This window comes from Electrona antarctica (genome assembly GCF_951216825.1).
Source record: "Electrona antarctica genome assembly, chromosome: 15".
NCBI classification, from domain to species: domain Eukaryota; kingdom Metazoa; phylum Chordata; class Actinopteri; order Myctophiformes; family Myctophidae; genus Electrona; species Electrona antarctica.
The window spans coordinates 6569499-6583537 of record NC_136796.1 but is presented as its reverse complement, the minus strand read 5'-3'; the positions used below and the strand labels follow the sequence as shown (position 1 = coordinate 6583537).

General features: G+C 42.8%; 1 protein-coding gene across 2 annotated transcripts; it reads left to right on the top strand.

Moving 5' to 3' along the window:
- The first annotated feature begins 331 nt into the window (after positions 1 to 331).
- On the top strand, positions 332 to 4043 carry LOC306939025 (uncharacterized protein). 2 transcript variants are annotated; one of them, XM_079523468.1, is made up of 6 exons: positions 332 to 994; positions 1583 to 1687; positions 1775 to 1958; positions 2978 to 3147; positions 3259 to 3357; positions 3466 to 4043. In XM_079523468.1, exons 1-6 carry the CDS (start codon positions 491 to 493, stop codon positions 3748 to 3750), a joined length of 1347 nt encoding a protein of 448 aa, XP_079379594.1. In that variant the 5' UTR covers positions 332 to 490; the 3' UTR covers positions 3751 to 4043. The 2 variants fall into 2 exon arrangements, with proteins under 2 accessions (XP_079379594.1, XP_079379593.1); XM_079523467.1 differs by having other exon boundaries at positions 2975 to 3147.
- Positions 4044 to 14039: the final 9996 nt, after the last annotated feature.

Below are 14039 nucleotides of genomic sequence, written 5' to 3'. Positions count from 1 at the left end.
TTGGTCACCTGACCTGTCTCTCCTCTGCAGTGCTGGCAATCCTGTTGATTGGAATGGGCCAATGTAGAGGAGGAGGGGGGTTTGTTGTTTGGTCTTATTATACTGTGGAATCAGCTGAAGTTGTTTGTTAGGTCCATTATGATTAATAGTAAAACAAAAAAGGTGTATAACTCATAGGCCTTAGTAACTCATAGGCCTTAGTTATTCTAGCCAGGTTTGAGTTAATTGGGCTGTACCACTTACTGAGCATGTGTTATGGCATTGGTTTGTCCCACCTGTTTAAAGGCAGGCATGCTCCAGGTGAGAGAGTTTGTTTTTGGCCAGTATTATATATATTTTTTGTGCTTTGTCTTCGGCTGGCTTGCACTGTTAAGAGTTTGACATTCTAACAGTACTGTATTTTCAGAAGATTTTTTTTGCCTGATCACTTCTTAGAAGGACTTGTGGAGTGGTTCCTTATCAGTTGCTCACCTCCATAGAGAGAAAGGAGATGGTGTTGACGCCACCAGACCACTACATAACTCTCCACTATCCTGATGTTAGGAGAGTAGAGGGAGAGTTCAAAGGCTGTGAGGTGAATTTCAACAGTTATTTCTCTGTTGACTCCATCCTGAAGAAAGACAGCCCTGATTCTGGTTTATGCTGCAAAGCCTCTCAGACTCGTCTGTCAGAGGAGTCCGGTGGGTCGATCAAAGAGGAGCAGAAGCCTTATTGGTCCACAGAGAGAACTGTTGGACTGAAGATGAAGTTCACCTGGGCCTCTTCACCTGTGGACAGTGTGGACACACACTTTGTTCAATGCACAGGTGACAGTTACGGCATCTGCACAGCAGGGGGCAGCCGCAGCACAGACCATGGGCGCACTGGCGCTGCTAGACCCGCCAAAAGGACGTTCTTGAGTCCGCAAGAAAGTTTCAACAAGTGCAAAACCCACTTGGCAAAGATAGCCTTCATCCTACAAGACTCTCCAGAAAAGATGCTCACCGTATTTCAGGTAAGAAACCTCCTGCCAATCTTTTTTTTTGTAGCAGGTTTCAACAATGTAAGTTTAGTTTGAACATACCATTTTTTCCCATTTCTCCCTCACCCCATCCCTCCCTCCACACCAATCATTTTTAACTTTATTTTTTTCATTTAAAGGATCACTTCACCACTTTTCAAACTATCGTCATATAATTGGTCCTCACTCCTCACTAATGTTCATGATACAATTTTAAATGGCACAATTTGTTTCTACTCAGTCTGTGTCTCTCATAGGGCTGTGTGGGCAGTTCAGAAACCTATTCCTGTCAAGTTGCAATGGGAAAATGGAAGCCATTGTTCTCACGATAATACAAATCTAAATATTTTTACAAAAATAAACCCAATGCCCCTCGTGGATGGGTTTCTGAACTGCCCCCACAGCCCTCCTATGAGACACAGACAGAGTAGAAAAGAATGGTGGTAATTTATTGTGTACATTAGTGAGGACTTTATATGAAGCTGGGTTGAAAAGTGTTGCAGTGGTCCTTTAATATACCGAAAATTGTCTTAATTGCAGTCCTTGTTTGTAATTTCACCTTTCTCTCTCCTTTTTTTCCAGTTGATGGACAGACTGGAAGCTGTATTTGGGTTGGGGAGGACAAAACAAACTGAGAACACCACCAGAGTCTGCCTGTCAACCCACAAATGTTTTGTAAAAAAAAAGGTAAATAAAAAATTCATCTAATTACAATATTTCACTGCCACATTTTAAATGACTTGCTTAAATTACTTAATCAAATTTTATTTTCAGATTGCAGTTGAGCCAGGGTGCCGATGGTACTTCTGGAAACTCGATCACAGCAAAATAACGGAGAGGATGGTGGTTCGTCACTTCCAAGGCCTTCTGGAGTGGTTCCCTGAGTTCACCTCCATGGAGAGAAAAGAGATGTTGACCCCACCATCACCAGATGATGGATGGAGCCCGCACACCCCAGGTACCACCACACCACTACACAGGGTCAGGTACCACCACACCACTACACAGGGTCAGGTACCACCACACCACTACACAGGGTCTGGGCACACTTTAGATTCCATGCACGGACAGAAGAAGCTGTCTTTTGCGTCATTTCCGTTTTTGTGATCACGCTTTTATTTTTATTTTGTGTTAAAGGGGTTTCGCATGGAAGTTCAAGTGTGCCCAGGCTGACAACCCTCCACTCTCCTGAAGCTGTGTTCAAAAGACTAAGTGTTCAAAAGAGTGTGTTCAAAAGACTAAGACTAAATCAGAAATCAGAAATTTGCTGTCAAAAGTAAGACTAAGACTAAAATTTTGATCTTGGCATTTGCCACTTGAATTAAGGTGACTTGATTTGACATCAAAAAGGGCCTGTTGACAATGCAATAGTGTCAGTATTACAAAATATAAATATTATCCGTAACTCCAGCGCCACAATTCCAAAACCTTTTAGGCTGCAGCTGCACCCCGAATCATATTTGAACTGGGAACAGACTTGGAATTGTAGGCATTACATTTAGTTCAAAAAATAAAGGGAAAACACTGCCCTTTTCCTTTAGTTGACACAAGTCAACAGTCTGTCTTGACTGAGAGAGAGTAGATCGGCTATTTTCACAATGTTTGCCTCAATTCTTTCGTAATATTTGGTATTATAAAAGTAATTCAATTGCCACTTTAGAAATGTGCAGATACCCTGTATACACTTACTTAAACACTGTTACCATGTTTTGTTTACTGTTGAGTGAGAAGAGGATGTTGAACATTAAGCTTATCATCGGGGGACCCCCCAAAATAATTTGGCGACCCCCCCCTGGGACCTGCAACCCCAAGTTTGGGAACCATTGCTCTACAGAAGACCTTATCGTATAGGGCCTTATTTCAGCAGTTCAGGTACCATCACTGAAGATGAAGTTCACCTGGGATTATTTTACCTGTTCTTCAGACTAGGTTCACAGGTTCAATGTACAGGTCACAGTTACTCCATCTGTACAGCAGGGGGCAGCACAGACGGTGATGACGTTGCTAGACCCACCAAGAGGATGTTCATGAGTCCTGATCCATCCAATGTTACTCGGCAAGAAACGTTCAACAAGTGCAAAACCTATATAGCAATGATTGCCTTCGTCCTACAAGAATCTCCAAAAAAGATGCTCACCTATAGTCAGGTAATAAATACACAATCCTACACACACCATCTACCTGTTTAATACATTTGATATTCAATGTGAAGTTGTCTTATTTCAGTCCTCATTTGTAATATCCCCCCATTTTTCCAGTTGATGGACAGACTGGAAGAACTGGAAGAACCTGGGAGACCAAAATCCTTTGCGAAAAACATCAGAATCAGTTTGTCAGCCAGCCCATGTTTTATCAAGGTAAATTCCTCAAATAAGAATGTTTCACTGATCAAATTCAAACGTATTAACCTCAACTCTCATCAAACTTAATCAAAATAAATGCTACCACTGTTCTTTGATTTTCAGATTCCAGCTTCCAAGTCAGAGGCCCAATGGAACTTCTGGAAACTTGATCATAGTAAAATAACAGAGAAGATGGTGCGTCGCCACTTCAAAGGAATTAAGGAGTGGTTCCCTGAGTTGACCACAGTGAGAAAGGAGTTGCTGACCACACCGTCACCACCAGACCACTACACAGCTCTCCACTCTCCTGAAGCTGTTAACAGATGTGAGGTGAAGTTCAGCAGTTCTTTCTCCATTGACTCCATCTTGGAGAAGGACTGTCCCTCTGTCTGGTGCTATCCTCTGTAAGAGGAGTCCAGCGTGTCAGTCAAAGTGGAGCAGAAGCCTTGGTAACTAAGACGGAGGGACAGCACAGACATGGGCTTTCTGGTGAAAATTGATGCTACATGTAGGTCCATCCAAAAAGACATTGTCTCATGAGTTCTGCACACTGTTCCTTATATTTCAACGCCAAGTATGGATTCATATTTGACCACGATATTATTCATAAGTTTCATACGTTTCACCTGTAATAACTAGCTGTACGCTACTTCACTTCATACTTATGGAATGATGTTGAGTGTTTTAATAAAAGCATTGAATTTTTATTTTTGTTCCCCAGTTTAAATATGATTATTTCAGCCTTGAAAAGGTTGAGAAAAGCCTATTTACAGGAATGCTTTCTGGAACATGTACGTTTCTAAGAGTGATTTAAAATATATAATGGAATCAGTGAGGCGACTTGTCTCGTGTAGACTAGCATTCCAGAGCCTCTAGAGCTTGTACAGCGAAGGCCCGAACACCCTTAGCTACAAAGCATAAATTAGGGACCTTTAGAGAGCCTGGTCTAGCGACCTCAAGCCACAGGGAGGTTCATATAGGGAGGCAAGAGCTCAGAGATGTAACGAGGAGCAAGACCCTTTCGAACCATAAACTATTTTAATGGGACAGTCACAGGGGTAGTGTGGTCACGCTTAGCTATTTTCTGTGCATCTCGTGCATTTCTTTCCCCCACCAATCAATCACCATTAAAGATGGACCATGCCGTGATTTATTTTTTGTACTTTTTCTGTTTTGTATGTGTCTATGGAGTTAACATTACTCCTAATAGGCCCCCAAGTAAGTAAGTAGCCTTGCCGAGCCATGAGGCCCATAGGGCAGGAGCCTATCTCCTGTTTCTGTAGCGTGAGGCAGCTTGATGTACAAGTACACCCCCTGGACATGACGCTAGTATGTCGCAGGGACTTACCCCCAATCCAACCCTTGATGCTGAGTGTCAAGCAGGGAGGCACTGGGTCCCATTTTTTTTTTAGAGTCTTTGGTATGACCCGGCTGGGGATTGAACCCCGACCTCCCAGTCACAGGGCCCCCCAAGTAGGGTTATAATATTGAAATATGTCTTCCCTGTTCAGCTGTGGGTATGGCTTCAGTTCAGGTGGATCACCTCCCACCAGGCAAATCTGCAACATCATTTTAACACTTTCTGTACACTTTTTGAAAAAGATCTTTCTCCTAGTATGATCATAGTACCTGTTATATCATGTTTTTTTCAATCTAATCACGGCACTCCATCTTTAAAGGACAACTTTAGTTTTTTTCAACCAAGGTTCATGTTTTAGGTTGTTATTAGAGAAAGTAAAAGATGAGTGTTAATTTTGTTTCATTCGCTGCTTCCTTTCGTTTTAGGGATTTTAGCGGTTTTTGACAGGGGGCGGGGGCATTCGAGCATGGGGCTAAATATGTATTTTTTTACACAATATTATGGCGATTTCTTTTTTTAATTAATTACTATAGTCCTACTAGACCCCAGGAAATTGCATCTGTCCACAGAAGATCACAGGATCTACTGAATGTGAAGGTGGCCTACTGGGGGGAAGCCAGACTGTGTGTAATAGGCTCAATATGTCAGTTTGACACATTCAGTAAATCTCGTGATCTTTTGTGGCCAGATGTACTTTCTTGGGGTCTAGTAGGACTATATTAAATAATCAAAAAATAAATCGCTAGAAAACTTTGTAAAATAATACATATTTAGCCCCATGCTCGAATGCCCCCGCCCCCCTGTCAAAAACAGCTAAAATCCCTAAAATGAAAGAAAGCAGCGAATGAAACAAAATTAACACTCATCTTTTACTTTCTCTAATAACAACCTAAAACATGAACCTTGGTTGAAAAAAACTAAAGTTGTCCTTTAAACATTAATTCATTAATTTGGTGTTAGGACGTGTGTCCTGGTGTCTCCCACGAGGCTCGTGATATAACTGCAGGTTGACTGACCACTGTGATGCTGGTGCGATCGAGGTGAGCAAATATGTGTAACTATGAGATGTGTTTGCTCTTCTCTTGACGGCTCATGTAAGACACTAGGGTACACAGTGGTGTGTAGACCTTGACCCAGTGAGCCCTGATCAACTAACGCATATCAGCTGAACACACACAGGACTCTACAGGTACATGAGCACAGAGCAGGCAGTGCTTCTCAAACCTTTTCATGTATTGTAGAGCAAGTGTTTTCAGGCCCCAACAAAATCATATTTGAACTGGAGACCCCGGCCCACCCTGACAAGCACTTGGAATTGTAGGCATTACATTTAGTTTGACTCTGTGTTGTGAGCTAGCTTGTAGATCGGCTATTTTCATACCGTTTGCCTCTTTCACACACCACACACACGCACACACACACACACACACACACACACACACACACACACTACTGTGTAGCTGAAGGCACAAATGATTTTAGTCTCTGAATGCCAAGTGTTACAACCCGGCCTAGGGGTCACCAGGTGTAACACAAAAATGGTCTCCCTCCTACCTAGTTCCCAAATATAGTCAGCCAACACCAGTTGAAAAGCCAAAGTACAGTGATTGATTTTAAAAGTTACACAGCTACATCAAATACATGGGATAAATTACCTCAGGGTGGGCACCTGTACAGAAAATACTTATGTGCATGGAGACACATGCACAGAGCAAAAGCAAAGTTACTATATTTACCCAGGGTAACTGGACTAAGCATCAGATACTTGTTTACAGCCAGGCCCTGCTCATAGAACATGTCATGGTAGTGGTTCAATGCCTTCCGGTATCAAGACCGCTCCGCAAACCGTTCGGCCACCGCTGCCACAACACACGCACACACAGTCACATGCACGCACACACAGTCACATGCACACACACACAGTCACATGCACACAGCCACACACTAATGAACAACCAAGCATCCTGCTTTCCTTCCACATGCAGCATCCTGCTGTTATACAAGAAGCCGGGCAGTGTGTTTATGACTTTATAGCCATGTCTGTTGTGCTAGCCAGCCTTATATTAGCATCTGCCCCAAGCCACACACAACTCACTGTAGTTCTGATGTGCTAGCCAGCCTTAGCATCTGCCCCAAGCCAAACAAAACTCACTGTACTTCTGATGTGCTAGCCAGCCTTAGCATCTGCCCCAAGCCACACAGAACTCACTGTAGTTCTGATGTGCTAGCCAGCCTTAGCATCTGCCCCAAGCCACACAGAACTCACTGTAGTTCTGATGTGCTAGCCAGTAGCCAGCCTTAGCATCTGCCCCAAGCCAAACAAAACTCACTGTAGTTCTGATGTGCTAGCCAGCCTTAGCATCTGCCCCAAGCCACACAGAACTCACTGTAGTTCTGATGTGCTAGCCAGCCTTAGCATCTGCCCCAAGCCACACAGAACTCACTGTACTTCTGATGTGCTAGCCAGCCTTAGCATCTGCCCCAAGCCAAACAAAACTCACTGTAGTTCTGATGTGCTAGCCAGTAGCCAGCCTTAGCATCTGCCCCAAGCCACACAAAACTCACTGTACTTCTGATGTGCTAGCCAGTAGCCAGCCTTAGCATCTGCCCCAAGCCACACAAAACTCACTGTACTTCTGATGTGCTAGCCAGTAGCCAGCCTTAGCATCTGCCCCAAGCCACACAAAACTCACTGTACTTCTGATGTGCTAGCCAGTAGCCAGCCTTAGCATCTGCCCCAAGCCAAACAAAACTCACTGTAGTTCTGATGTGCTAGCCAGCCTTAGCATCTGCCCCAAGCCACACAGAACTCACTGTAGTTCTGATGTGCTAGCCAGCCTTAGCATCTGCCCCAAGCCACACAGAACTCACTGTACTTCTGATGTGCTAGCCAGCCTTAGCATCTGCCCCAAGCCACACAAAACTCACTGTAGTTCTGATGTGCTAGCCAGCCTTAGCATCTGCCCCAAGACACACAAAACTCACTGTAGTTCTCAAACCTTTCCACGTCAAGGACCCCCAAATTGATATTTAGTGGTGGAGCCCCATCTGAGCCAGGGACGCCCAGAAGAGAAGATATTTGTGTTCAAAGTTATTCACGATTTTCCCAAACATTTTGAAATTTAGCCAAAAAAAGAAGAAAAAATAAGGTTTGATTGATTGATTGAAATATTTATTAACAGTTTGCAGAATTACAGTACATTTCAAGCACAAACTCAATACAAAGGCTGTTAACTGTGAGTGGACGACCCAATTAAGCATTACACTTGTTTACAAGAGGGTCCACCATGTTCAATTCATCAAAATATCATTGTACTCACAGCACGGCACGAAATGACCTGCAAATGATGGCTCAGTCAGCATGGCAGAGATTATCATGAGGGACAAACAGCATAGGCCACTACGAGGTCTGTTAAGCTATAATAACTAGGGGTGTGCTGAAATATCGATATGGCGATATATATCGATACGTCCTCCCGCGATAAATAATTTAGTTTTTGTTTTTGTTTTAGAAATTTGAAATGTTGTTCATAATGAAGTGATGAACAACATGTTTAGAAAAGGAGGAAATGACAGCTAAAATAAAGCAAATCCCACTCAGATTCCACAGCAACCAGTAGTACTGAATTACTGGATGGTGATTTGTCCAAAGTCTCCAAACAGCTTTGTGGGAATACAAAATGCTGCATTTTTTCAGTTCCAAGTATTTTATAGTTGCAGATATCGTGATATATCGTTGATGAAATTTCATACAATATATCGATATATCGCAAATATCGCAATATATCGAATATCGTGATATTATCGTTATCGAGGGCCTAATATCGCGATATATATCGTATCATGAGGAACCCATATCGTCCCACCCCTAATAATAATGTGCCATCTGCAGGTTGATATGATATGTGGATGGTGCAACACTGTGAAATAAAACGGAAGCACTCCACCAGCTTGGTGATACCACTGCCCCGGGTCAGATTTATAGATGTCCAAATCTAATTGTGCAAATCATTGGTGTCAAGATTGTGACACCAATGTTGATTTGCACTCATAGTGACTTAAGAGCGACTAAAGTTACAGTGGCAATCCTACTGTTCCTGTCATTCAAGACACTTGCCATGTCCTCTACACATTTCTATCTAGCACTATTAACTGACCCGCTAGTGATTATACCTGCTCCGGCAAATGATTTTGTAAAAAATAACACCTGTGTGAAGTGAGGGGCGCACTTATCATCATACATCATCATGACGTAACATGTCGATTTGACACATATGACATCAATTCTCCATTCATTGTCAATAAGAATTTAATGTTTGTGTAAGACGAAAATCTACACTAATAACGGTACCTGAATATAGGAGGGGCTAGCGCCCCTCAAATGTACAATATCTGTCTGTCCCCCTGCCACATAGGCTATACAGTATATCCATGTGGAGAGTTAAATATGGGCAGGTGTTTCATATGCCTTAAACAATACAGCTGTTTCTCTCCATATCTAAGAAGAGACCTTGAACTCCTGTTCTGTGAAAGAACTCTTGTTATACGTATCTCTGTTCCAAAAGGAGTGTCTGTCCAGATCATTTTTAGTGAACTAAAGGTACTCTAAGTGCAAGTATTTGGCCTGCGCAAAATAATTTATCTACACTTGTAACATTTGATAACACTCGTAGTTAATCATAATTTTATCTGCACTCCTTTTGTATATTTAGCATATACAGTGAAATGTGGTATCTGCATTTAATAATAATAACAAACTATTTGTATAGCACCTTTCGTGACATGAAATGCAGCATAGAAAGCATAAAACAACATTAAAATAATAGCAAAAAGGGCAGTGCATCTGCAGGCAAAACATAATTTATCAACTATAAAGCAAGAGTGAAGAAAGAAAGAGGTGAGCTGTGCTTTGAAGCTATCTACAGAGGCTGCCTGTATTAGGTGTAATGAGAGTTTATAGTCTGGGGATATTAATACAATCTGGGAATACATTTCTTACCAAGACTTTTCACCAATTTTCTTCACCAGGTGTCTACTAACACATCCCACATTGGTTTCTATTCAGCCACCCTAGGGGAACTTTTGACAGCTGCTGAAAGTTGGGGTACCATCAACAACTAATATAAGGCAAAATGTTCTAAATTTCATTATACTTTAAGGAGCATGTGACGTGTCAAACTAGGGGGTTTTCATGATTCTGAATCCATTCCAAGCATTAGTTTTGCACGAAAAACTCATGGACTTTCAGCAGCTGTCAGAAATTCCCCTAGGGTGGCTGAATAGAATCCAATGTGGGATATGTTAGTAGACACCTTTACAAACACATTGGTGAAGAAAGTTCTTGGTAAGAAATGTATTCCCAGATTTGACATTATTCTGGGGGGGCAGAGCAGCTCGCAATTCATTTTCAATGGGAGTCATGGACCACCCCAGACAGACAGACAGACAGACAGACAGCAACAGGAAACTAGCTAGACACAGGTGAACTCAAAAGACAATAAAGGGTAGGCTGAGGGCAAGCATGGACACAGCTGACTATAGGCTTAATCACAGGGTCGAGAGATCAGATCGTTTTACACCACTCTGGGAGCAATCTGGGAACCCATTTGGTAAAAAAACAAAACAAGAAGGACTCGGTCATAATTGCCAGCTGCAGCAAGCTCTCGTTTATGAAGGTCACGGCTTCATGTTGTAGCGTTCAGAGTATGGGTTCTATGGGTACGTCTCCCATTGGGTTAGAGGTATAACCAATCATGAAAAAGTGTCCACTACGGTCGCTACTTACGTGTAAATGTACTCCAGCCACTTTTCAAGCAGCTGGCAAAAAGGGTTCTCTTGCTCAATGCTGACAAACTGATAACAGTCAGTGACTGACACACCCCTCATAGCCAATCTGTTTTTATTAGTTTATGTTGGCAATAAACCTTATACACATTAATGACTAATTGTGTATACATACATAGCTTCATGTATGGCGGAGGAAATCAATTGAATTATACAACTTCCTATTATCAGTCTCAGCGAAGATATAAACGGGGTTGATGTGTTTGTTGAGTCCCCTGGAAGGTGGCTGCTGTGTTGTCATGGTGTGGCACCCACCAACATCAACCTCCATGACACCCTGTCACACCGACCGACGGTCACATAACACTTGTTTTCTGTGTCCTGACATACCCTCCTCCACGGGGGGCATACTGTATACAGGTTCATAGACATATATAAAGGCTAGATGGCTCAAGGCGGAGTCTCCGACGTAGTTCACTGGCGGCCATCTTGCTGCAGTCCTATACAGTACAGTATACTTTCTGTGGTAGCTGGTGATCAGCTCAAACAAAAATACTCATAACTGGCTCAATTCTTTGGTATATTACGAACGTTATCAACGTGGCTATGAGTCAGGATACTTATCTGCTTAATGTTTTTTTTTTTTTTTTATATAATTTTTATCCCACGATTTTGTAACCCATTTTTCACCCCTGTGTCAATTATCTAATAATGTGATCCTGGGCTCTACACACCCTCCGCCAACCTGGGGAGAGCAACGAACTTGAACTCATGCTTCCTTCATGCATGAGTGTCCAAGTCACTCCTTTACACCTGACAGGGGGGAGTTTCCCTGGTTGGATGTAGCGTGTGGAAGGAACACGTTATTCCAACCAGTTAATGTTATTTTTTATAATAACGTCATATAACAGCATATAAGTATGTTGACGTCTCTGACGTTTGTAACAAACCAAACCGTTAGAAAATCGGTTGAAAATTGACATAATGTTATGAGTGAGCGAGCTGGACTGCAGCAATATGGCCGCCACGTAGCGACGTCGCTCTCCATTGGCCAGCAGTGTGGTTGAGCCATCTAGCCTTTCTTATATATACTGTATCTACGCATTCATTAGTCCGACGTACCAATAGTCCGCGTGCGATTAGGGTTAGCAATGTCGGATTATTTATTGGGACGTGCATGGACTAACGCTACGCACCCCTCCTCCACGGAGGAGTTACAGCTCCGTTTGGTTTGTTTGGTGTTCAAAAGGCGTGCGACCCTGGACGTCCTCTTCTTATATGTGAAAAGATGTGGAAAGCAAATAAGGACTTTGCTCTGCTCCAGTTCACTGAACTGCACTGGTGTCCTTGTTGCCCTGTTGACTCTCCTCTCCTGTGAACACTTTTTAGAGTGTCCACCCCAACTCTTTCACTCCAACTTCGGGTGAAAGAGCTATATTTAAAAAGTAATATATTATGTACAGCGGTTTTGCCAATGTGAGACTGGTATACAAAACGAACAGCACATACTGGTGTGTCCCCTCACACAAGATATCAGAGTGAAATATGGACATGAGGGTATTGATTTGAGCTCACTCTTTGTGGGCACTAACAGAGAGACTTTGCGTATGCTACATGCCTGCCTGTCACTTGTGGAGCAATAGAAAGCTCCTGTTGTAAAGGGATTCTGTATTGTGTATTGTATATTTTAATGTATTGTACCTTTTAAAGTTTTTGATTCATGGGTTTTTTATTATTGTTTGGACCCAATGTTTTATACATTTGTGTCAATAAAGTAACTAACTAACTAACTACTATTTTCTTATACAAGACAACAACAGCAACACTATGAATTAGGCGTCCACACATAACAAGACCTGCAACTGGTCACACTTGGTTAAGAATCGGTTGATGCTCCGTTGAAAGCACACCAATAAAGTTTTATAGCACATGTATTAACGGATTAATAACTCCTGTGTGCGATAGTTTGGTGACCTTTGATTTTTAGGCGATAACAGTAATGTTTTGGTTGGGTTTGGATGACCTTGTTTTGAGTCAATGAGTACCGTATAATATGGCATGGCTGCTTAAAAAAACAATTAACAACAAGGCTACCATCCGTGTCCAGAAAGGACAGTAACATAATTATTAACAAAGATAAAGTCAGCAATGAGGTAAACATACAATCAAGATGCTCCATTTTCACTTTTTTGTTTTCTGATAATTAGTTAGTTATTAAAGCTGGCACATAGCCTATATACTGTAGTTACCTCGTTCAAAGTATTGCATGGCTTTCACTTGAGCCTGAAACGTCATACAAAATGGTGTAATCTGCACAACGCATTGCATAGAGATGCGGCGTTGTTTCACTGCACAACAACGGTTGTGTGTAGGTCGACGTGTATGGAACACATTCCATAGGCTGCGTGCTGCAGGAGGTGCCAGCAAAATGCATGACAATTATGCAGAAATTATGAGGTACGATAAAACTTGAAATAGGGAGATCACAGATCACAACAATACAGGCTTATAGGCAACGGTTATAGGTCTGTCCATCATCACATTTTCAGCCACGAGGTCAACGTTCTTGACTGACTTTGTGACTTTGGTCGTGGATGTTATACATACTTCGGTGTTTATTTAATTACCCCCTCCATAAATCCCTCAACTGTCCATGATTCTACTCCGGGAAAACCACAGCGGGCTATGGTGTATGGAACGCCGTGTCCTGTGGTTTTTGGTATGTGACGAGTCTGACGACAGGAGGAGTTATTAAAGTAAAACATTAGTTAGTAAAACATAAAGCTCCTCCAGTCCCTTATTTCGGACCCCATCATTGGCTCTCAATTTCCCACACCTTTCCCCCCATCTCATATGCCATCCACATGTGCTCCCCGCACCACGGCCCCACCACCATTCCTGTCAAATCTCTCCATTGCTAAGCCCCATATAACTTATAAGGTTATACTCCTGCAGGGGACTGGGGTCCCCATGCGGCCCCTCCTCTCCCAGAAACAGCTGCGTCTCCATGTTTATATACAGTATAAACCCCCCCCTTTTCTTTTTACTCTCAGCGTACCGGCTCGTTTCCGTGTGCGAACGGGACCAGTGAAAACACGGTTCCCACCTGTGACGCAGCAGGCTGTGTTATCCCAGTCACCCCTCTGCACAGGGACGAGCAGAGGGTGTTAGAGGGGCAGGGGCTGAAACCCCATAAGAGGGGGCACTTTTGGACAAAAATAGCAGATCTACAAGCTCACAACGCGTCGCAGCGCGACGCGTTGAGAGCTTGTAGATCAGCTATTTTCGGGGCGCAACCCAGCACTCTTTAGCTAATGGAGAAGCGGTGTACGATATTGGATTTCTGAACAAATTTGTTCAACGCAACATGCTGTGTTCAAGTTCAGGAGACTTCGGGGGAAAAAAGCAATTCTCCTGAATGCTGCCTTCCGGTATGGCATGGAAAGGAGTGGCATTTGCATTTCTTTTACCTGTCTGTTTTACAGACAGGTAAAAGGGCAGGGGCTGAAGCCCCCTTTGGTGTCTATGTGTGCACGTCCCTGCCTCTGCACGT

Coding starts and splice junctions, on each gene's coding strand:
- LOC306939025 (XM_079523467.1), top strand. CDS start 491: ATGGTGTTGACGCCACCAGACCACTACATAACTCTCCACTATCCTGAT. Junction 1,688..1,774: donor AATGTTTTGTAAAAAAAAAG/GTAAATAAAAAA, acceptor TTTTATTTTCAG/ATTGCAGTTGAGCCAGGGTG. Junction 3,148..3,258: donor AGATGCTCACCTATAGTCAG/GTAATAAATACA, acceptor CCATTTTTCCAG/TTGATGGACAGACTGGAAGA.